Consider the following 24,384-nt stretch of genomic DNA (forward strand, 5'->3'; position numbering starts at 1 on the left):
TCTGACTCCCGAGCCCGTGCTCTTGCTACTAAGCCCATAGCTGCCAAGAGCCAGTGGCATCATCAGGGTTAGTTTAAAAAAATGAAAAAAGTGCTGGGGCATTTGGGGAAGAGAGGGGAGAGCAAGTGGTGCAAAAGGGGGATGAAAAATGGCTGGAAGCAGAAGACCTGGATGGGAGCAAGGTAAGAGGAGGAGGAATGTGGAAGGAATTATAGTGTTTGGACATCACGGTGGCGGTGGCGGGCTTTTATGGCTGCAGGGAAAAGTTAGCCAAGAGTGCCGGATCACCAGGTTGCACAGTTTGTAGGAACAGGGGGAGCAACTGAATTTAAAAAAACAGCATTTAGACTTAGTGTTCACCATGAACCAGGAAGTGGCATGGCCCCCTGGATAGAGCCCAGGCCTGGGAGTCAGAAAAACCTGGTTCCTAATCCTGGCTCTACCATTGTTGGGTGACCTTGGGCAAGTCACTTCACTTCTCTAGATCTCAGTCTCCCCATCTGTAAAATAGGGATTAGGACTGTAAGCCCCATCTGGAAGAGGGACTCAATGCAAAACGCTTAACTCTAGACTGTGAGCTTGTCCCTAGACTGTGAGCACACTTTGGGCAGCAATGTGTCTGCTGTTATACTGTAATCTCCCAAGCGCTTAGTACAGTGATTTGCACACAGTAAGCGCTCAATAGATACGACTGATTGAATGAATTAGCTTTTATCTACCCCAGCACTTAGAACAGTGCCTGGTACATAGTAAAAGCTTAACAAATGCCATCATTATGAGAAAATGTACACTCATTTTCATAGCAGTTTCACTGTTTTACAATCAACTCCTGATCTTTAAACCTCAGGGGATTCAAAAGAAAACCCCTAGGCTGGGAGCTATACAACTATACCAGGCCAAACTGGACAATTTTCGAAGCCTGCCCAATGCAAATGTGGGCACACTTGGAAACTGGGAAAACCTCTAAATGGTTAACCAAGCAGCAATGAAACTGGGTCCAGGGGCTGACAACTCGGGTACCACCACCGAACCCGCATTTCAACAGCCACGTCGCTTCAGTGACCCCCCAGCAGGAGATTTTCACTGCCAGAGAACGAACGCCGAAGCGATAGAAAGACTAAATAAGCCATGGTTTTTCATAAGATGCAATTAAGTTTATCCAGGGAGATCTAGGTACCTTGCAAGTGTGTCTCAGGGGAATTCATTCTTAAAAAAATCAATTTCCTTGACAAACCATAAAATGATTTCATGATTCAAAGGAGGAGAAAAATGCACATCCGAGCGACAGAGAAACAAAATAAGCCACGGTTTTCCATAAGATGCAATTAGGTTTATCCAGTGAGATCTAGGTACTTGCAAATATGTCTCAGGGGAATATATTCTTAAAATAAAACCAATTTACTTGACAAACTACAAAATGATTTCATGATTCAAGAAGGAGAAAAATGCACCCCTTTTCAGCTTCTTTATACTTTCTTACTTCATTTATTGCTGAAAGCGACTGTTGAAAGTACATTATTAAGTTGGGAATTCTAATCACCTCCCTCTATGTCATTTCAACCGCTATAGAAAAAACACAAAAAGCAGGGTGAGGATTTTTTTGAGGAGAAACAATGACTCTTGGTTCCAAAGGGTGGAAAATGCATGAGGTCCTTTCTTTGCAAACCCGCCACTCCTTAGGAGAGGTGAAGGACACGGCAACCTCAAGGCAATGATTTATGGAACCAATAAATGAGAGAACTTGAGAAAAATCTCAAGGCCCAGTCGTTTAAGGAATGTGTCTACCGACTCATTATTCTCTCCCAAGTGCTTAGTACAGTGCTCTGTGCCCAGTAAGCGCTCAATAAATACCACTGATTGACCGATTAACTTCCCCTCAGGTAGAAGGACTCTCCTTTCACAAACTAGGGTGGCGTGAACAAGTTCAAATTGTCCTGAAGGCAGACTAAAAATCCCGAGGGAAAATATTCTGGGAGAAAGATTTACTTTTGATTCCAATGGGTCTTTCTTTGTCTAAATCAATAAGTTATTGATTGTTTACTACAACAGGGTAACTTTAGCCAACAGCCCTTGGAAAAGCGTTACTGTCTGAATGCTGATCTTCGTGGCCTCGATTTGTTAGTGGTAGCTGGGGAAATGTGGCGGGCAGCGCATGAAGAATGCATATGACACTGCGCATATAACTGGTGCGAGCATCTTATTTGAGGGAGGCAGCGTGGCGGCCTAATGGAGAGAGCCCGGGACCGAGAGCCGGAGGATCTGGGTTCTAATCCCAGCTCTGCCACCTGTCTGCTGTGTGACCTTAGGCAAGTCACTCACTTCTCACAGAGAAGCAGCATGGTCTAGTGGAGAGAGCCGAAGGCCTGGGAGTCAGAGGACCTGGGTTCTCATCCTGGCTCTGCCATTTGTCTGCTGCGTGACCTTAGGCAGGTCACTCCACTTTTCTTAGAGAAGCAGCGTGGCCTAGAGGAAAGAACCCGGGCCTGGTAGTCAGAGGACCCGAGTTCTCATCGGGTCTCCTCGCCTGCCTGCTGGGTGACCTGGGGCAAGCCACTTTTCTATGCCTCAGTTTCCTCATCTGTAAAATAGGGATGAAGCCTGGTAGCCCTATGTAGGACATGAATTGAGCCCAACCTGATTAACTTGTAACTACCCCAGTGTTTAGTATAGTGCCTGCACATTGTAAGTGCTTAACAGATACAATAAAAACAAAAAAATCCTCCAAGCAGGTCTCAGGACCAGAACCTTTACCATTGTTCTCAATGGGAGTCCTGACTGTAAATGAACAAAATAGAACAAAATAAGCAATGGGCCACAAAGGGAGAAAAGTTCTATGAACACAAAATAGCACCTTCAATGTTTTTCAGAAAGTTCTCAGCAGAAAGAGGATGATTTGAACATGATAATTGCGGTATTTTTTAAGTGCTTATTATGTCAAGCACTACTAAGCACTAGGGTGGATACAAGCAAATCAAATGTCAATGCATCTTGAGGCAAGAACACACATACACTCCTAAAAAACTAAACTAAGATACTCGGTTTGGAAAATATTTCCCGTTTTGTTTATTTTTAAGCAAACTATTTTCCTCTATTTATTAGTTCACATGACTCCATGAATTCCAAACCCATTCATAAATAAATTTACAGAAAAGGTGAATGTTCCCAGTTGGCAAGAGAGCACACTCCCAGTGCATCTTACCTGGAAAAGATTGGATGGCACCTTTTTCTTCGCTAGATGAGTCTGGACGTGATCTACGGCTTGTTTAGAGAATGGCTTTGGAAAAAAATCAAGAATCGTGGTTAACGTTTCCACCAGCATAACCAACGTTACAGTGCTCTAAAATGATTCGGATGAAAAATTCTAAATTTCAGCCAATACTCAATCACCGCCAGCTGCAGTCGGTCAGTCGCTCAATAGTGTTTATTGAGCACTTACTGTGGTCAGGGCACTGTACTAGGCGCTTGGGAGAGGACAATCCAACCATAAACAAATATAATCCCAGCCCACAGTGAGTAACGGTCTGACCAAACTCTTAACTTTCCAACCCCCAGGTTCATTTGCCTACAAGCTCCAATACCTCAATCCTCTCTAGATTGTAAGCTCATCATGGGCAGGGAACATGTCTCGCAACTCTGTTCTCCTGAACTCTCCCAAATGCTTAGTACAGTGCACAGCACACCGCAAGCGCTCTAGGCTGTAAGCTCGTTGAGGGCAGGGAATGTGTCTGTTTATTTTTATATTCTACTCTCCCAAGTGCTTAGTACAGTACTAAGCATACAGTAAATGCTCAATAAATGATCAGATAAATGAGTATGTCTGTTTACTGTTCTATTCTCCTCTTCCAAGCACTTAGTACAGTGCTCTGCACGCTGTAAGCTCTCAATAAATACAACCGAGTGATTTTTGTTCACCTGCTGCGTTCAAGCACCAAAGGCACTGGCTGATTACTGGAAACTTTTGTGACTATCAATGGTGGGTGAATTGAGCTGGGACAGACCAGCTAGTCCAGACCTGCTTGGGGTTCAGGGGCAGGCTAGCCTCGAGGGGCTTGCCAGGAGCCCCGGGGGGATTCATTCTTGAGTGTGCCTAACCCCAAATTTGGCGATGCCCGCAGGGCAGTTCGCAAACTCTCCAACACGGGAGCAAGATTTCTTTCACTCTGGCAGGATGAGCTTGGGGTGGGTGTAGAACGTGTCTATTAACTCTGCTCTATTATCCTCTCCCAATTGCTTAGTACAGTGCTCTGCACAAAGAAAATGCTCAATAAATACCACTGATGGATTGATGGATTGAATAACATGCAAGAGGCCTCCTGAAGTGACCTGAGCTTCAGCCCAAGTTTCTACAATTCCTCAAAGCAAAAACCTTAGGGTGGTGCTGACTCCGAGATCCTCAGGCTTTCTGCCTTGGCCTGCATGTATTCCTTTAGACTGTAAGCTCCTTGTGGACAGGGAATGTGTCTGTTTATTGTTGTACTGTACTCTCCCAAGGGCTTAGTACAGTGCTCTGCACACAGTAAGCACTCAATAACTACCACTGAATGAATGAATTCTGGGAGCAAAACTATAGAAGCTCCACAATTTTTCCCCCTTAAACTTGCAGCAATTTTGAAGACAAACGACAAAATTATTTTTCACGTTACAGGCTGACAATGAGGACATTTTGACATCTCTCAGCCCCGTTCTCTGTTTCATTTGCCGGCTATATCTGTGAGGGGCCATTTTAGGTCATTTAATGTCGGAGTAAACTGTTCAAGGGGAGGATTATATTTCAAAAACAAACCACTTACATGGGAACAAGAGAGTAACTCCTTCATTATGTACGTGTCATAAATCTGCCGACTTCTACCGAGGCGATCTTCTTCGGAATCCAACTTCTCATATTCCTTTATCTGTTCCCCAAAAAATGGTCATTTATAGGAATGGTGATTTCTAAATATTTACACTATTTCAGAAAAGACATTACTCGCTGAAGCAGAAATCTCTTCCCCCACGCAAAGAGGTATTTGTTGGTACATATGAGTATGACTTGTACAGATGATGAAGTCCATCCCAAATCTTTCCCCATGAAAGAAAGCTAATTATTACCAAGTCAATAAGAAGCGTTCTACTCCTAGGATCGCAGAGATTTAGAAGGGCTTTTTTTTCTTTGTTTAGAAAATTATTCTGGATCAGATAAAATGTCGCAGGGGAGGCAGGTCATAAACAAATACATAAAAAGCTGACTGGTCAAAAGTGAAACAGTAGTTAGTAGTGCTAACGGTATTTACTGAAAGCCTAGTGAATAGAAGACAATGTAGTAATAATAGTAGTAATGATAACTGTGGTATTTGTTAAAGTGCTTACTATGTGCTGGGCATTGAACTAAGCGCTGGGTTGGATACAAGGGTGGACACAGTCCCTGTCCCACGTGGGGCTCACAATCTTATTACTCATTTTACAGATGAGGGGACTGAGGTCCAGAGAAATGAAGTCACTCGCCCAAGGTCCCACAACAGGCAAGTGGTGGAGCCGGGATTAGAACCCAGGTCCTTGACTCAACGGTCCATGCTCTAACCACTAAGCCATTCTGTTTTGGGAATTTTTTTGGAAAAGCCAACAGCAGCACAAGGCTCATCCCCGGCCTACAAGGCGCTTACTTTCTAACAGGGAAGACAGACGTAAAAATATTGACCAAGGGTGGAATGAGAAGAAGCAATCGGATATGCAATTGAATACATGCCTACAGAGACAAAAGAACTGAGAATGGGTCAGAGGTGGCAGTTGGGTTGACCGGGATTGAGAATGAACCAGAAGTGCGACATCACGATCGATAGACAGAATGTCATCAATCGACAACTGAGTTTGCTGAGAACCGGGGCTTGGGCAGCAATGTGAGGAAATGTGTACGGATGAAAGAGTAATAATAATGATGATGATAATGATGACTATCATCCACAGTCAAAGGGAAACCCAGAATGCATTACTTCCCTGAAGAGCCAGAAAATCCCGGTTAACTCTCCTGGATTGTCTCGGGGAGCTAAGGAAGCTTCACTCTACCTTTCGGATTATTAATAATAATAATAGTAATTATGGTATCTGTTAAGCATTTAGTATGTGCCAAGCACTGGTCTAAGCACTGGGGTAGATACAAGATAATCAGTTTGGACACCGTCCCCATCCCGCACGGGGCTCACACTCTTAATTCCCGTTTTACAGATGAGGTAAATGGAGCCCAGAGAAGTGAAGTCATTTGCCCACGGTCATATAGCAGACAAGTGGCGGGGCCAGGACTGGAACCCATGTCCTCTGACTCCCAAGCCCGAACTCTAGCCGCTAGGCCATGCTGCTTCTCATTTTGCTGCTCCAGAGTCAACTAGAAGCCAAGGAATGCAGCTTCAGGCCAGATTGATAGGGGTAGCAAACTATCAGAGAAGCAGATTGATAAGTGACCGAGCAAAGGCCTGAGAGTCAGAAGGACCTGGATTCTAATCCCATCTGCTGTGGGACCTCGGGCAAGTCACTTCACTTCTCTTGGCCTCATTCTCTCATCTGCAAAATGTGGATAGAGACTGTGAGCCCTGTGCGGGACAAGGACTGTATTCAACCCGATTTGCCTCTATCTACCCCAGTGCTTAGAGCAGTACCTGGCACATAGTAAAGCACTTAACAAATACCTTAATTATTATTATTCAATTGTAGTTACTGAGCACTTACTGTGTGCAAAGCACTGTACTAAGCACTTGGGAGAGTACAATACAACAACAGACATAATTCCTAGCCACAATAAACTAGCAGTCTAGAGGGGAAGACAGACATTAATATATATAAATAAATAAATGAATAAATAATTGAGCACTTACTGTGTGCAAAGCACTGTACTAAGCTCTTGGGAGAGTACAACTATAAACAGACATATTCTCTGCTCACAGTGAGCTTACAGTCTAGAGGACTGACCTCTTCCAAACTCTTAGTACAGGGCTCTGCACATAGTAAGCGTTCAATAAATACCACGGATTGATTGACTGCTTGACAGAAGACCTGCTTCGGCCCGTCTCCTCTGAGGCACCGACAGGATGGCTGCCATGTCTTTGTTTAGGTGAAGGTTCTTTCTTGGGTCTAGCATCTGTGGAGTCCACATTATATAAATGCATGGTGTAGTGGTTGGAGCTTGGGCCTGGGAGTCAGAAGGTCATGGTTTCAAATCCTGGCTCTGCCAAATGTCTGCTGTCTGACCCTGGGTAAGTCGCTTCATTCATTCATTCAATCAATTGTATTTAGTGAGCGCTTACTGTGTGCAAGGCACTGTACTAAGTGCTTGGACAGTACAATATAACAACAAAAAGAAACATTCCTGCCCACAGCGAGCTCACAGACCAGAGTGGGAGACAAACATTGATATAAATGAATAGATTTTTAAAAATTACACATGTATAGAGATATATACATACATGCTGTGGGGCTGGGAGGGAGGATGAATGAAGGAGCAAGTCAGAGAGGCGCAGAAGGGAGTGGGAGAAGAGGAGAAGGGGGCTTAGTCAGAGAAGGCTTCTTGGAGGAGATGGGCCTTCAAATAAGGTTTTGAAGTGGGGAAGAGCAATTATCAGTCTGATATGAGAGGGAGGGTGTTCATTTTACTTCATTTCTCTGAGCTTCAGTTCCCTCATCTGTAAAATGGGGATTGAGACTGTGAGCCCATGTGAGCCAGGGGCTGCATCCAGCCCGATTTGCTTGTATCCACCCCAGTTTCATGCATGGCACACAGTAAGCACTTAATAACTACCACAGTTATTATTATTGTTATAAATGATAGGACCCCAAACAGGCAGATTGGAACATGGTGGGCTTTGCATCTGGACCCATCACCTGGCATTAGTCTCAATCTTGATTAACCAGAGGGCCTGGTGCCGTCTGCTACTCTATTTTCAGCCCAATTGAGATTGATTATTCTCTTGTGAGTCAAAAATCAAAATCTGGCCCTACCCTCGCTTTCTGGCCTTGCCAGCAGGAGTGTGGGAGGGCATCCGGGATGCACGGGGAGAGGAAGGAAGTTGTCTTTGAGTGCATTGCCAGTTTCCCATGAATGCAAAAAATCCCTATTTTATGAAACACAGATGGCGGCTTTGTCATATCGGCACGGCATTGACTTCTATTAATTGGACAATCCCGTAGAATAAACTGCAGGGAGCACAGTGGCCAAATGGCTAGAGCCCATTCCTGGGAGTCAGAAGGTCATGGGTTCTAATCTCAGCTCTACCACTTATCCGCTATGTGACCTTGGGCATGACACTTCATTTCTCTGTGCCTCAGTTCCCACATCTGTAAAAGGGGGATTGAGACTGTGAGCCCCACGTGGGACAGGGACTGTGTCCAACCCAATTTCTTTGTATCCACCCCAGAGCTTAGTACAGCACCTGGCACATAGTAAGCACTTAACAAATACCATTAACAACAACAACAAAAAAAAACCATCTTCCAGGCCCTGGATCTCAACCGCTGGTTCTTCCACCCACCTAATGAGGGGGAAAGCCCCATCGGTACATGGGATTCGGAGCACCACGGGACCCCAACTTCTGTGTCACCGGGATCAGAATCTCGGGACTCAAGTCAGATCCGTCTCCTCTGCCGGCCAATATTTCCAACCCCGCCATCTGTCCGGATCAACCCAATCTTCAATTATGAGCTTCAAACGACTAATTAAAAAATCGCAGATAACGGGGAGCCGGCTGCCAAAACTGAGGGAGGAGAAGAAGTGGCCGTGCGATGGCTGAGGGGGGTTTAAACTTCCTCGGAAGTTCTGCTACCTTACGGTGGATTCCAAGAGGAACACCTGCAGGTCTCGACTGAAGGAATTAACCGACTGTTGCCCTAAACCCGGCAGTTGTTGAAAATGAACCAGCAAAAATTATGCCATTTGGGGATGTCGAATGCCATAGAACAGGAATCATTTAAAGGAAACAACCCAAATGGATAGAGGGGCTAGATCCACCAAGGAAAAGACCAGACCCTGGCAGCCATTCCCTCCTCATAAGCCTTTGGAGTTTCCTCAGGAATATACCGTGTGTGTAATCTGTCATTAAACTATACCTTGGGTCTGATCCAATCTGGGCACCAGAAGAGATGACATTTAAGAAAGGAAAGTCTATCTTATGCTAATCGAGGTCATGAAATATTTCCCCCGTTTGTTTTTTCCTGTTGGGCCTAATGGAGTCAAACCATTAAATTCCAAAGTAGGTGGTCACTGGAAAGGCTGCTGTCGGGTTGGTAAGCTCATTGTGGGCAGGGAATGTGTCTATTTATTGTTCTGTTGTCCTCTCCCAAGTGCTCTTTATAGTGCTCTGCACACAGTAAGAGCTCAATAAATACGAATGAATGAGTGAATGAATGAACCTGTGGAAACTTTTTCCCATCCACTCCCCTGCCCTCACCGTCCCTATTCACTCTCCTTATCTCCTCACTCTCACTCCCTTATCACTGGCCCTGTTTTGCTGTTTTGCTATGGTAATTAATGATTAATTAATGATGGTATTTGTTAAGCGCTTACTATGTGCCAAGCACTGTTCTAAGTGATGGGGTATTGTCTCAGGTAGAGCTCACAGTCTTAATCCCCATTTTACAGATGAGGTATCTGAGGCAAGTTAAGTGACTTGCCCAAAGTCACAGAGCTGATAAGTGGCGGATCCAGGATTAGAACCCATGACCTCTGACTCCCAAGCCCATGCTCTTTCCACTAAGTGCTTAACCCTGTTCTTCTTTTTTGTTTTTTTTTTTGTTTTAAATGGTATTTCTTAACCGCAGTGCCAGGGACTGCATTAATCGCTGGGGTAGATACAGCTAATCAGGTTGGACACATTCCCTGTCCCACATGGGGCTCCCAGTCTTCATCTCCATTTTCCAGATAAAGAAACTGAGGCCCAGAGTAAGTGAAGTGACTTGCCCGAGGTCACCCAGCGGACAAGTGGCAGCGCCGGGATTAGAACCCAGGTCAATCAAGCAACCACTCATTGGTATTTATTGAGGACTTACTAAGTACTAAGCGCTTAAGAGAGTACAATCCAACAGAATTAGCAGTCACGTTGCCTGCCTGTAATGAGCTTACAGTTTAGAAGGGGAGACAGGTCACGTGGCTCAGTGAAAAGAGCCCGGGCTTTGGAGTCAAAGGTCATAGGTTCGAATCCCGGATCCGCCACTTGTCAGCTATGTGATTGTGGGCAAGTCACAACTTCTCTGTGCCTCAGTTCCCTCATCTGTAAAGTGGGGATTAAGACTGTGAGCCTCACGTGGGACAACCTGATTACTCTGTATCTACCCAGCGCTTAGAACAGTGCTCTGCACATAGTAAGCACTTAACAAATACCAACATCATTATTATTATTATTATCATTAATGTGAATAAATAAGTAATTGACAATATAGAATTTTAAGACATGCCCACAGGGACCTTCTGACCCCCAGGCCTGACCTCTATCCTCTGGGTCATGTTACTTCTTCCCTTGGCCCCACCAATGCTTGGTGTCCTAGCTTCTAGACCTCCACCTGAGGGCAACTCTGACCTCTCTCGCCTGAGGGAGTGCTAGCTTTTTGCCCCCCCCCCCCCACCAACCTCCACAGCTTGCCTTCCCGACCTCACAACTCCCCCAGAATCCATCTCCCAGACTGTGGGGTGGTTGTGGGCGGGGGAAGTGTCTGTTTATTGTTCTACTGTCCTAAGCGCTTAGTAGGGTTCTCTGCACACAGTAAGCGCTAGATAAATATGATTGACTGAATGAATGAATGGATGCCCCATCACCACTCTGGGCCCCCGCCTGGAATCTTGTCACCTCGGTGTCTCCGGGCCCATCTGCCCCCAGGCCCAGCCAGCCCACTCCGGTGATCCTTCCCATACCCCAGCTCTGTTTCAATCCATCCATTGTATTTATTGAGCACTTATTGGGTGCAGAGTGCTGCACTAAACCATAGAATTCCAGTTTGTGGACAGGGTTTTAAAAAGCATATAAGATCTGGTGTCGTAGAATTTAACTATCACTTCTATTTCCCAAGTTATGTGAGTAATAATAATAATGGTACTTTTAAAGCGCTTACTAAGTGCCAAGCACTCTTCTAAGTGCTGGGGTAGAAATAAGAGTCATAATAATAATAATTATGGTACTTGTTAAGTGCTGGGGTAGATACACCTTAATTGGGTTGGACACAGTCCCTGTCACAGTACATAGGGCTCACACTCTTAATTCCCATTTGACAGATGAGGTCACCAAGGCCCAGAGAAGTGAAGTGACTTGCCCATGGTCACACAGCAACCTTGTGGTGGAGCCGAAAGTAGAAACTAGGTCCAGAAGACTCCCAGACCCAAGTTCTAACCACCAAGCCATGCTGAGTCCAGGGTTCATTTGAACATTTTAATCACCTACCTACTGTCCCTTTCTTTCTCTCCCTTAATATACCCTAGATTTTTTTTTTTCATTATTAAATGCTCTGACGGGGGATTTTTCAGCTTACCTGATGATATCCAATAGGCTTATCTGCAATACCAGGTAATATCAGATTTGACTACACTCTAGAAGCATAGAAATAATAAGCAAAGGTGCTTACCTCTTCATAAAACTTCAACTGAGGGACTGCTTCATCAATTTCATTCATACAAAAATCTTTAAAAAGCAAGAAACCTAGAAAACACAAATGACATATTTGAGGTTCCTAAAGATGAAATCAGTTCAATTCTACAGACACAGTGGAACTATGTCTCCTCTCTCCTTTTCAATATGAGGTTGCTGGGTATATTTCCCCACCCCCTTTCCTCTACTGACATACAGCTGATGATATTTGATTTAAAGTATTTCTGCCACACCTGAAAATGCAGCTGTACATTAGACTGTCAGCTCATTGTAGGAAGGGAATGTGCCTGTTTATCGTTGCACTGTCCTCCCCCAAGCACTTATTACAGTGCTCTGCACATGGTAAGGGCTCAAAAAATACGACCGAATGAATTAGAGCAGTTCCCTACAACTCCATTTTACACGGTGTATTGGATAGAGTAAAAGCCTGGGAGTCAAAAGGTCATGGGTTCCAATCCCAGCTCCACCACTTGTCTGCTGTGTGACCCTGGGCAAGTCACTTCACTTCTCCATGCCTCAGTTAGCTCATCTGTTAAATGGGGATTGGGATTGTGAGCCCAATGTAGGAAAGGTACTGTGTCCACCCCCATTTACTTGTACCCACCCCAGAGCTTAGAACAGTGCCTGGCATATAGTAAGTGCTTAACAAATATTATCATATTATTATTATTATCTAGCTTGACCATCCTCCCAGACACCTTCTTACCAAAGCCTCCGAGGGGCAGAAAAAGTTAGCGATTGAAGTTTTATTTCCAACTTTACCTCTTATCTGGTGGAAGTATAGAAAGCAATGACAGGGATCGGGTCCAACACGATTTGCTTGTATCCACTACGACGCTTAGTACAGTGCCTGGCGCACAGTAAGCACTTAACAAATATCAAAATTACTAATAAAATGGTCAAAAGGGAGCCAAAGGTTAAAAGTTGCTAAGCCAGGAGGGTTTTTTTTGTTTTTGTTTTTATTTTAATGGTATGTGTTAATTAATCTGTTAAATTTATTTGCTTATTATGTGCCAAGGACTGTTCTAGGTGCTGGGGTAGTCATCAGACAATCAGGTTGGACATAGTCCTTGTCCCTAATGGGACTCATAATCTAAGTAGGAAGGAGTAGGATTTAATTCCCATTTTACCAGAAGAGGTACCTGAGGCCCAGAAGTGAAGCGACTTGCCCAAAGTCATGCAGCAGACAAGTGGCGGAGCCAGGATTATAACTCAGGTTCTCCTGATTCTCAGGCCCGTGTTCTATCCACTAGGCCATAAATATCATAGCGTGGCTCAGTGGAAAGAGCCTGGGCTTCAGAGTCAGAAGCAGTGTGGCTCAATGGAAAGACCACGGGCTTGGGAGCCCACCTTTATTATTATTAGAAGCTTTGTCCCCCTTTTCAGGGAGCTGTTCTTTACCTTTGGAGGACTTCTTAGGTTGTGAGCTCTTGAGATTCAGGGCCCGTGCCTAACTACCACCTGTGGTTCTAAGTACTGGGGTAGATACAGGGTAATCAGGTCATCCCACGTGAGGCTCCCAGTCTTAATCCCCATTTTACATATGAGATGACTGAGGCACCGAGAGGTTAAGTGACTTGCCCAAAGTCACACAGCTGTCAAGTGGTGGAGCCGGGATTAGAACCTACGACCTCTGACTCCTAAACCCATGCTCTTTCCACTGAGCTATGCTGCTTCTCTAGATGATGTGCTCCAGCCAATCTGGAATTATTCCATCTTGGGCACTCAGAGTTAATCCATCATATTTGTTGTGCACTTATCAGGTGCAGAGCACTGTACCCCAAGTGCTTGAGAGAGTTCACCCTAAAAGAGTTGGCAGACACATTTCCTGTCAGTCAATCGAGAGCATTTACTGAGCGCTTACCGCATGCAGTGCACTGAACTGAGCCGCTTGGGAGATTCTCTTCCCTAGTCTGTAAAATAGGGATCGAGACGGTGAGCCCCACGTGGGACAGGGACTGTGTCCAACCTGATTTGTGCGTATCCACCCCTGCCCTTAGTACAGTGCCTGGCACATGGTAAGCGCTTAACAAATGCCACAATTATTATTATTATTATTATTATTATCCAAAATAACCGAGTTGGCAGACGCATTCCCACACAATCAACCATATTTTTGAGCACTTACCATGTGCAGAGCACTGTACCAAACCCTTGGGAGAGTACAATATAACCATAAGATCATTATATAACCACATTTATCTATAATAACTATGATATAACTATAGGCTCATTATCCACAATGGCCTTCTAGTCCAGAGGATGATCTTATAGTCTAGAGAACCATCAATCAACCATTACTGTGAGCCCCACGTGGGACAACCTGCTTCCCCTGTGTCTATCCCAGCACTTAGAACAGTGCTCTGCACATAGTAAGCGCTTAACAAATCCCAACAAATCCCAACATTATTAAACCACTTCTCTATTTTTACCAAGAAAAATCTATGGATACATTATCAGAGCGATTGCAGATGGAAATTGGAGCAATCTGGGAGAGATGGATCCATGGAGTCGCTATGGGTCGGAGATGAGTCGAAAGCATAAGACAAGACAATAATAATAATAATTTTGGTATTTAAGCACTTACTATGTGCCAGCACTGTTCTAAGCACTGGGTAGATACAAGGTAATTAGGTTGTCCCACATGGGGCTCACAGTCTTAATCCCCATTTTACAGATGAGGTAACTGAGGCCCAGAGAAGTTAAGTGACTTGCCCAAAGTCACACAGCCGATAAGGGGCAGAGCCGGCATTAGAACCCACGACCTCTGACTCCCAAGCCCATGCTCTTTCCACTGAGCCACTGTGCCAGGCACTGTCCTAGCGCTGGGGTGGATAGTAGCTAATCAGGTTGGACACGATCTGTGACCTACAGGGGGTTCACAGTCTTAATCCCCATTTTACACACAATGTGACTGAGACACAGAGAGGTGGCTGTGGAAAATCAGTTGTTCCGATCAGTTTTCTACAATACTCCATAACTGCTGTAGGCAAATGCCAAGGCAAAGGTATTGATACAAAACGGTTCAATGGCAGCTGAACAGTTGTGAAGCAGCATGGCTTCCCGAGCCTGGGTTCTAATCCCAGCTCTCCCACATCTGCTGAGGGACCTTGGGCAAGTCACTTCACGTCTCTGGATCTCAGTTCCTCACCTGGAAAATGGGGATTAAGACCGTGAGCACCATGTGGGACAGGGACTGTGTCCATCCTGATGACTATGAATCTAACCCAGCGCTGAGAAGAGTGCTTGGCACATAGTAAGCGCTTCAGAAGTACCATAATTATTAATGGCAATAGATTAATAGAGGAAAAGAAACCAAAATCATTCTTTGGTTGCACCAACAGATGGCAGCAAGGGCCCTCGGGGAATGTGCTTCGCCAAGCGGCCGCTGGAACTTAATACTTTGGGCCAAACTTTGCCTCTTCAAATGGGGCAAAGTTTGACTCTACGGTTGTTTTCAAAGTTAAGACAAGGGAAAAATAACTTTAATCACCTAAGGTTTCTTACCAATTCTGCCCCCTGGATCCGGGACTCTCCCACTGGACAAGAATACCACCGGACCGAGGGACTGTGTCCAACCTGATGCTCTTGTATTTATCTAAGCGCTTAGTACGGGGCTTGGCACATGGTAGAGCACTTAACAAATACCAATCAATCCAACAGTGGTATTTATCAAGAGCTTAGTATGTGTGGATCATAGTACTAAGTGTTTCGAGAGTACAGCATATCAGAATTACTATTAGTAGTAGTAATAATAATTATTATTGTTGTGTTTGTTTTTAAGCCAGGCACTGTACTAAGCACTGGGGTAGATATGAGATAATTGGGTTGGACCCAGTCCCTGTCCCACATTGGGCTCGGAGTCTTCATCCCCATTTTACAGATGAGGTAACTGAGGCACAGAGAAGTGATTTGCCCAAGGTCACCCAGCAGAGAAGTGGCAGAGCCGGGATTAGAACTCAGGACCTTCTGACTTCTAGGCCCATGCTCTATCCAGTAGGCCACATGCTCATGTTCCTTGCCCGTTATAACTTTTCCAAGATCTGGTGTCTCCCTCCCCCGCTACCCGGTTGGGCTCCCAAAATTGGGAATTGACATCACGTCAATCCTGGGAATGCCTCCCCCTTTGAGCCTGGGGATCCCAGACCCTTTAAACCATAATTATCTGTTACCCATATGTACATTCCATGCGCTCAGTACAGTGCTCTGCACATAGTAAACGCTCAATAAATACTATTGAATGAATGAATAAATACCAACACTCGGCACACCTGTGGGGCCCAACTCAGTTGCTTTTGTCTGGAGACTAGATGGTGACCAAAGCAGAACCTGCTGGGATGAAGGACTCAAGTAACAGATGTGCAGTAGCCAACAAGGAGCCCGCCGAAGTAGTCGACGTGCCAGGTCACCAGGGATGGGAATGTAATAGGAAGGGGCAGGTCTTTGAACTGACAGGAAATGGTGACAGATTGGCTGGAATGGGCCAATGAGGGAGAGGAGTCCTCCTGGTATTAATTAATCACTTACTATGTGCTAGGCACTGTTCTAAGTGCTGGGGTGGGTACAAATTATTGAGATTGGACACAGTCTCTGTCCCACATGGGGCTCACAATCTAGGTAGGAGGGAATGGTCAGGATGGGGGGGCGGCAGGTGTGTGTATTTTATTTGTTAAGTGCTTACTACTTGCCAGACACTGTACTAAGCCCTGGGATAGATAAAAGCCAATCAGGTTATACACATTCCATGTCCCACGGGGCTCACGGTCTTAATCCTCATTTTATAGACGAGAGACCTGAGGCCCAGAGAAGTGAAGTCACCTGTCCAAGACCACACAGCAGACAAGTGGCAGAGCCTGGACTAGAACCCAGATCCTTCTGACTTCCAGGCCCGTGTTTAGTAAGAGCCTCCTCAAATCTTGGGGGTGCAACAAAAAGAAGCATTTGAGGTGGCTCCCAAGAGTGCTAGGTTTGGGGGATGGGGCTGATTGTGATTTTGTCAAGAGCGAGGGAAATGGGAGGAAAAGCTAGGGAGGATTAGGAAGGGAAGAGAGGGAGCTGCTTTAGAGTTTGGGGTGGTAGCGGGACATCCGAGCGGAGACATATTGGAGGAGCAGAGAAAATTCAAGCGGGAGAGAGGTGGGAGGTGAGAATTGGAGCTGTGGATCGGCCTGCTTTTTACAGAGCCGCCTGGGTGATGAAGCCTACGAATGGATGAGTTCCCTAAGCGAGTGTGAATACACGAAGAAAAAGCAAAATTCAGTTCCACCTCCAGCACTTGTCCACTCTCAGCTACTCTATTCAATCATATTTTACTGAGTGCTTATTTTGTGCAGAGCACTGTACAAAGCCTCTGGAAGAGTAAATACAACAGAGTTGGTGCACATGTTCTCTGTTTCTCCCCTGGCACCAGTCTATATTCCAACTCTGCTGCCCAGATCATTTTTCTACAGAAACGTTCAGTCCGAGTTTCCCCACTCAAGAACCTCCAGTGGTTGCCCATCCACCTCTGCATCCAACAGAAACGCCTCACCATCGGCTTAAAAGCCCTCAATCGCCTCACTACTCTCCTAACTACAATGCAGTCCACACACTTCCACACTCTTGGCTTGTCTAATGCCAAGCTTCTTACTGGGCCTCGATCTCACCCGTCTCACCATTCGCTCATTCAATAGTATTTATTGAGCACTTACTAGGTGCAGAGCACTGTACTAAGGGCTTGGAATGTACAAATCGGCAATAGATACAGTCCCTGCCCATTGATTGGCTTACAGTCTAATCAGGGAAGACAGACAAAAACAATAGCAATAAATAGAATCAAGGGGATGCACATCTCATTAAAACAATAGCAATAAACAGAATCAAGGTGATGGCCATCTCATTAACCAAATAAATAGGGTAATAAAAATATATACAATTGAGCCGATGAGCACAGTGCTGAGGGGAGGGGAAGGGGGGGGGGGGAGGAGCAGAGGGAAAGGGGGGAAAAGAGAGCTTAGCTGAGGAGAGGTGAAGGGGTGGGGTACCTCACGCCCATGTCCTGCCTCTGGCCAAGAACAGTCTCTCTCTCTCCATACAGACGACCACTCTCCCCACCTTCAAAGTCTTACTCCTCCAAGAGTCTACTCCAAGAGGCCTTCCCTGACTAAGCTCTCCTTTCTTCTTCTCCCACTATCTTCTGAGTCACCCTGATCTGTTCCCTTTATTCACCCCTCCCTCAGTCCCGAAATGCTTATGTCCAGATCCATACAGTCTACCAGGATCCTGAGGGGGTATCTATCTGATTTCACTCTCGCTTGGGCTCACCTTCAAGACAGAAGGCCCAAAAGCAAAATTCACAAAAAAGGACATCTGAATAGTTTATGTCAAGTTGTAGGACACAAGTTGGCTTCCTTTAAAAAATGAAAAATATATTTTAAAGGAAGCCAACTTGTGTCCAGTTATTAGGGTTCAACTCAAAATACATATGTATGTTTATATTATATATATATACATAAATGTATTTTAAAGGAAGCCAGCATATGTATATATGTATGTATATTTCTTAAAGGAGGCCAAAGCCTATAAAATAATAATGATGGCAGTTGTTAAGCGCTTACTATGTGCCAGGCACTGTACTAAGCACTGGGGTAGATACGAGCAAATTGGGTTGGATCCAGTCCCTGTCCCACGTGGGGCTCACTGCCTCATTTGACAGATGAGGCAACTGAGGCCCAGAGAAGTGAAGTGACTTGCTCAAGGTCACACAACAGGCAGTGGCAGAGCTGGGATTAGAACCCCGGGACCTTCCTACTCCCAGGCCCATACTTTATCCACTATATTTTTAAAGGAAGCCAATTTATATATGTATATAATAATGGTGGCATTTAAGTGCTTATTATGTGCCAAGCACTGTATATATCTTCTTAATAGCACATTTTCTGAAACATAGCCATAAAATTATTCAGGTCTAGTTGAAACAAACCAACGGTGGCACTTTCAATCCCTAAATAAGCACAATACAATATAATGGAAATGCTAATACCATTTAAATGGAGCAATGAGAACTAACACCACTGTAATTAAACCTAATTCCGAAACAAACAAAAAAACCAAGTCTTAACAGAACAAATTAAAGTTAAATGTTCCAACAGCTTTAAAAAATAGTCATTTCCTACCAGTGTGGCTTGGATTTTTCATTTCCCACTTAATGCATCTCAAGATAGAAAGTCTTTGAGTTCCAATAAAATGTGGCAAGCAATCGCATGAAATTCCTTGTGATTTTCAGAATTTCACTTCAATCACTGACAATCACTTGAGGAAAATTCCTATGTACATTTCTGCAGTATATTCCAAACCAGGTATAATCATACTTCTCCATCACCTGCTCGTCTCTTCTGTTTCCAAACCAACGCTCAACTCTTTTGCATTATTAAAGCTATCTTACCTGAAGTCCTGACTTGCTAAATAAAAGGAGCTTCCCACAGGGAAAGGTAGAAACAAGTACAACCGCCAAGCGGGCGATCAACTTCACGAGCCTGAAAAAGAACCCTGGTCACCTAGCTTCCAGGCCCGTGCTTTTTCCTCCAGGCCTCAAATCTATATATCGATCACATTTATCAAGAGCTTACTGTGTGCAGAGCGCTCTACTAAGCACCCGAGAGACTACAATAACTACAGAGTAGGTAGACTCAATCCCGGCCCACAGTGAGCTTACAGTCCAGAGGGAGAGACAGACACTAGTATAAACAAATTAAGGATATTTTCATAAGGGCAGTGGAGCTGAGGGAGGGAAAAATATAGGGAGCAAATCAAGGTGACGTGGAAGGGAGTGGGAAAAGAGGAAATGAGGACTTAGTCAAGGAAGGCCTCTTGGAGGAGATGTGCCTTCAATGAGACTTTGAAGTGGGGGAGAGTAACTGTCCGTCGAATATGAGGAGAGAGGACTTTCCAGGCCACAGGCAGGACATGGGCGAGAGGTCGCCGGTGAGATGGATGAGATTGAGGTCCAGTGAGAAGGTGGGCATTATAGAAGTGAAATGTGAGGGCTGGACTGGAGTAGAAGAGTAGTGAGGTGAGGAAGGAGGGGGCACAGTGATTGGGCGCTTTAAAGCCGACGGTGCAGAATTTCTGTTTGATGCAGAGGTGATGGGCAATCCCTAGAGGTTCTCTAGGAGTTGGGAAACGTGGACTGAACATTTCTGTAGAAAACTATTCAGGCAGCAGAGTGGAGTAGGGACTGGAATGGGGAGAGCCAGGAGACAGGCAGGTCATCAAGGAGGCTGACACAGAATCTACCTATGAATCTTATCTATATCTAATGCGCAACTTTCTCATCATACAAGGGAGACTGCTGATGAGAAAGGAGGATAGGTAGATAGATAGGGAGAGAAAGATATATAAAGCTATAGATGTAGATAGCAAGAAAAATAAATATAGACATAGATATAGCCAGATATAGATATAGGCAGAGCCTGGGACCAAAGAGGCAGACTCAAAAACCAGGGCAGGCAGGTCTTGCACTTCTCTCATTTGATCGTATTTATTGAGCGCTTACTGTGTGCACAGCCCTGTGCTAAGCGCTTGGGAGAATACAACATTAGACACATTCTCTGCCCACAGTGAGCTTTTGTACCAGTAGGACTCACCAATGCTGCAAGAATCCCTCTCTCGGCATACAAACTATGAGGGAGCATCTGTCAGTCACACACTGGTTTTTTCAGCCAGTCATAAACACACGCTCCCACCTTCAGGAATGTCACCTTTGCAAACTGAGGGCATAGCACTACATCGATCGTTTAAGGTTCTCACTTTCTTCTCGGACCTAAAGAAAACTGAATTTTCCATCACTTGCTCAAACTGGGTCAACGGGATAAACCACAGTTAGAGAGGGGATTTGTTTATATTAACGTCTGTCTCTCCCTCTAGACTGTAAACTCATTGTGGGCACAGGATGTGTCTGTTTACCGTTACACTGTACTCTCCCAAGCGCTTAGCAGCACTCTGCATGCAGTAAGCGCTCAATAAATACCAATAACTGACTGGCTGATTATAATGAGACCTTCTCTTCTAGAACTTTAGGATCTCCCTGACATCTCATTTTGGTTTATCCTGTACGTGGCAAAATGTGTCAGAAAAACAAACTAAACCCTTTTGAATGGATTTGATTTTTATTGGACGACGAAGCAAGAGAGCCTGAAGTCCGTACATACCGAGAAATGAAGCCGTGGCGCAAGCAGCGATGAATGCAATTAAAGAGAAATTCTTGGCCTCTTCGAGTCACTAATTGGCACCTTACCCAACAGACAACAAAGGAGGCTGCTGGTGGGAGAGGAGGGTGAAAATACAGCCACACAAACACAAAAAAAAATCCTTTCAACTTCATGCCAAATATTTTGGTTCATTTCAATCTCTTCCAAGCGTTTTATTTAATTTGCGTAGAAAAGTAAAGGCTTTGGGTAACAGTATAATAATCGCATTTTCTTCCACTGCCTTTATCTTCCTCTCAAATTCTTGTCAGACTTTTATCTGGTTCCTTTTTTGTATACATATATGAAAAGATAGTAACAAAGAGGGACAGTGTGGCCGAATGGAAAGAGGATGTGCCTTGGAGTCAGAGGACCTGGGTTCTAATCCCGGCTCTGCCACGGGCCTGATGTGTGAACCTGGGAGAACTGCTTCGCTGGGCCTCAGTTCCCTCATCTGTAAATTGGGAATTCAATACTAGTTCTCCTTCCTGTTTAGACTGTGAGCCCTGAGGGCCTGGGAGTGTTTCTGACCTGGTTATCTTGTACTTTCTCCAGCACTTAGAACAGTGCTTGATGCGTAGTAAGTGCTTAAAAAAATAACACAATTTTTATTAAAAGCAAACTCATGAAACCAGTTAAAGCAGCATATAAAGGAGTAAGAGGAAACAATGCTCAATCACCATTACTTGAATAGCCTTTCCTAACGAACTGCAGGTAAAAACTGGAATCAATCAACTGATAGCACTTACTGAGCACCTGCTGAGGGCTCAGTCCTGTCTTATTTTTTTTCCCCAATGATATTTATTAATAATCATAATAACAATTGTGGTATTTGCTAAGGGCATTGTACTAAGTGCTGATTTGGATACAAGCGAATCAAGTTGGACACAGTCCCTGTACCAAGTGGAGCCCGCTGTCTCAATCCCCATTTTCCATATGAGGGAACCGAGGCACAGGGATGTGAAGTGACTTGCCCAAGGTCCCACAGCAGACAAGTGGAGGACCCGGGATTAGAACCCATGACCTTCTGATTCCCAGGTCCGTGCTCTATCCACAATGCCATACTGCTTCTCTAATCCATTCATTCACTCAGTGGTATTTATTAAGCATTTATTGCGTGAAGCACTGTATTAAGTGCTTGGCGGAGTCCAATACACCACCAGACACATTCCCTGCCCATAAGGAGCTCCCAGTCTAGATCCCAGATTGAGCCCTCCCCTTCCCTCTGCCCCTCCTCCCCTCCCCATTCCCCTTACTCCCTCCCTCTGCTCTTCCCCTTTCCCCTCCCCATAGCCCTTGTGCATATTTGTACATATTATTACTCTATTTTATTAATGATGTGTATATATGTATGATTCTATTTATCTTGATGGCATTGACTACTTGTTTTGTTGTCTGTCTCCCCCTTTTAGACTGTGAGCCGTTCTTGGTCAGGGATAGTCTCTATCTGTTGCTGAATTGTACATTCCACAAGCTTAGTACAGTGCTCTGCACACAGTAAGCACTCAATAAATACAACTGAATGAATGAATGAATGAATAGATCCAGGTACAGAGGCAACATAGAAGGGAGAAGGAACCAAATCCCGACACCAAGACGAGAAGACAAGTCCTTAAGTCTGGGACTGACAGGCTCAAAATACACAAACGGAAACACTCCTCTCTCCAGTGGGTGGCAACCAGATGGAATGTGTTACAACAGGATGTCGTGCAAGCACCAAGTATCCATCGGCTTGAGCGATCTGGATAAATTCTTGGGTCGCCGGTCTGTATCCCGTTACTAAAAGACAATGACTCTCCCCCGCGCTTCAAAGCCTTACTGAAGGCCCATCTCCTCCAAGAGGCCTACCCAGACTAAGCCCCACTTTTCCTCATCTCCCACTCCTTTCTGCATCGCCCTGACTTGCTCACTTTGCTCTTCCCTGACACCCCCGTCCCAGCCCCTCAGCACCTATGTCTTTATCATTTTATTTATTTGTATTGCTGTCTGTCTCCACCTCCTCTAGACTGTGAGCTCGTTGTGGACAGCGAATGTCCCTGTTTATTGCTGTTTTGGACTTTCCCAAGCATGTCGTATGGTGCTCTGCACACAGTAAGCGCTCGATAAATACGACTGGATGAATGAACGACTAGAAGGGGAGGTGCGAGACACAGAAGACCTCGGACCAGTCGCTTCCGTACTCTGGGCCTCAGTTCCCTCAACTATAAAATGGGGATGAGGACTCTCCCCCTCTAAGCTGTGGGCAGGGAATGTGTCTCTTCTACTGTTCTATTGTACTCTCCAAAGTGCTTAGTAAAGTGCTCGGCACCCAGTAAGTGCTCAATAAATACAACTGACAGACTGTGAGCCTCTGTGGGACATGGATTGTGTCCAACCTGATTAGCTTGGATCAACCCCGGTGCTTAGAACAGTGCCCAGATCACTTTGAGTGCTTAACAAATACCATACAAAATAAAGGACAACTAAAAAGAAGAAACTTTGAATGTGCTACCATAGGAAATCTCTAAATCCTCTAGACTGTAAATTCGTGGTGGGCAGGGAATGTGTCTGTAATAATGTACTCTCCTCAGAGCTTAGAACAGTGCTCTGCACACAGTAAACACCTCATAAATAAGACTGATCAACTACATATTATGGTATCAAAATAGGCAGAAGCCACATGGTCTCGCTAAGCATCTACCATATTAGATACAAGCTAATCTCTCTAAGCATCTACCAGTGGTTTTCACTGAACATTTACTATGTGCAGAGCACTGTATTAAGCGCCTGCCATCATCAAAGGTGAATGCGGGACTATTCAACTGAGTCAGCAATGGCACAGCTTCTGGTCTTTTTACGTTGACTTCTGGTACTTGTTAAGCACTTACTACATGCCAAGCACTGCTCTAAGCACTGGGGTAGATACAAGTTAGGCTGGATGCAGTCCCTGTCCACACGGGACTCGCATTCTTAATCCCCATTTTCCAGATGAGGGAGCTGAGGTCCAGAGAAGTGAAGGGACTTGCCCAAGATCACCCAGTAGACAAGTGTCAGAAGCAGGATTAGAACCCAGGGCCTCTGCCTGCCTTTTGATGGGCAATCCGGGAGGGACTATTGCTGCCTGGATAGATAGACCCAGAACTACACAATGCAACATCTTGAGTCAAAACGTCCTTTAGGAGACCGAAATGACCTGATGCACTTTGGGTTTAAAGTGTCCAACCAGAGGAATTACCTAATCATGGTATTTGTTAAGTGCTTACTATGTGCCAGGCACTGTTCTAAGTACTGGAGTTGATACAAGTTAATCAGGTCGGACACAGCCTCTATTCCAGAATGGGCTCGTGGTCTTAACCACGTGGAGAAGCAGCGTGGCTCAGTGGAAAGAGCATGGGCTTTGGAGTCAGGGCTCATGAGTTCGAATCCCAGCTCTGCCACTTGTCGGCTGTGTGACTGTGGGCAAGTCACTTAACTTCTCTGTGCCTCAGTTCCCTCATCTATAAAATGGGGATTAAGACTGTGAGCCCCACATGGGACAACCTGATTCCCCTATGTCTACCCCAGCGCTTAGAACAGTGCTCGGCACATAG

At 45.0% G+C, this 24,384-nt stretch overlaps 1 protein-coding gene across 2 annotated transcripts in view; it reads right to left on the reverse strand.

Annotated features, from left to right (window-relative positions):
* GRK3 (G protein-coupled receptor kinase 3) overlaps positions 1-24,384 on the reverse strand; it is a 148,843-nt gene that overhangs the window by 65,225 nt on the left and 59,234 nt on the right. The window contains exons 1-4 of one of the 2 annotated variants that reach the window (XM_029049393.2): positions 20,780-20,849; positions 11,569-11,642; positions 4,791-4,892; positions 3,200-3,274 (exon numbers count right to left, since the gene is read on the reverse strand). In XM_029049393.2, coding sequence (XP_028905226.1) covers positions 3,200-3,274; positions 4,791-4,892; positions 11,569-11,616 — 225 coding nt within the window. In that variant the 5' untranslated portion in view covers positions 11,617-11,642; positions 20,780-20,849. Of the gene's footprint in view, positions 1-3,199; positions 3,275-4,790; positions 4,893-11,568; positions 11,643-20,779; positions 20,850-24,384 lie in introns of those variants that run through there. The other variant, XM_029049390.2, reaches the window with a different exon arrangement.

The sequence above is a fragment of the Ornithorhynchus anatinus genome, chromosome 21 (assembly GCF_004115215.2).
Source record: "Ornithorhynchus anatinus isolate Pmale09 chromosome 21, mOrnAna1.pri.v4, whole genome shotgun sequence".
Lineage (NCBI taxonomy): Eukaryota > Metazoa > Chordata > Mammalia > Monotremata > Ornithorhynchidae > Ornithorhynchus > Ornithorhynchus anatinus.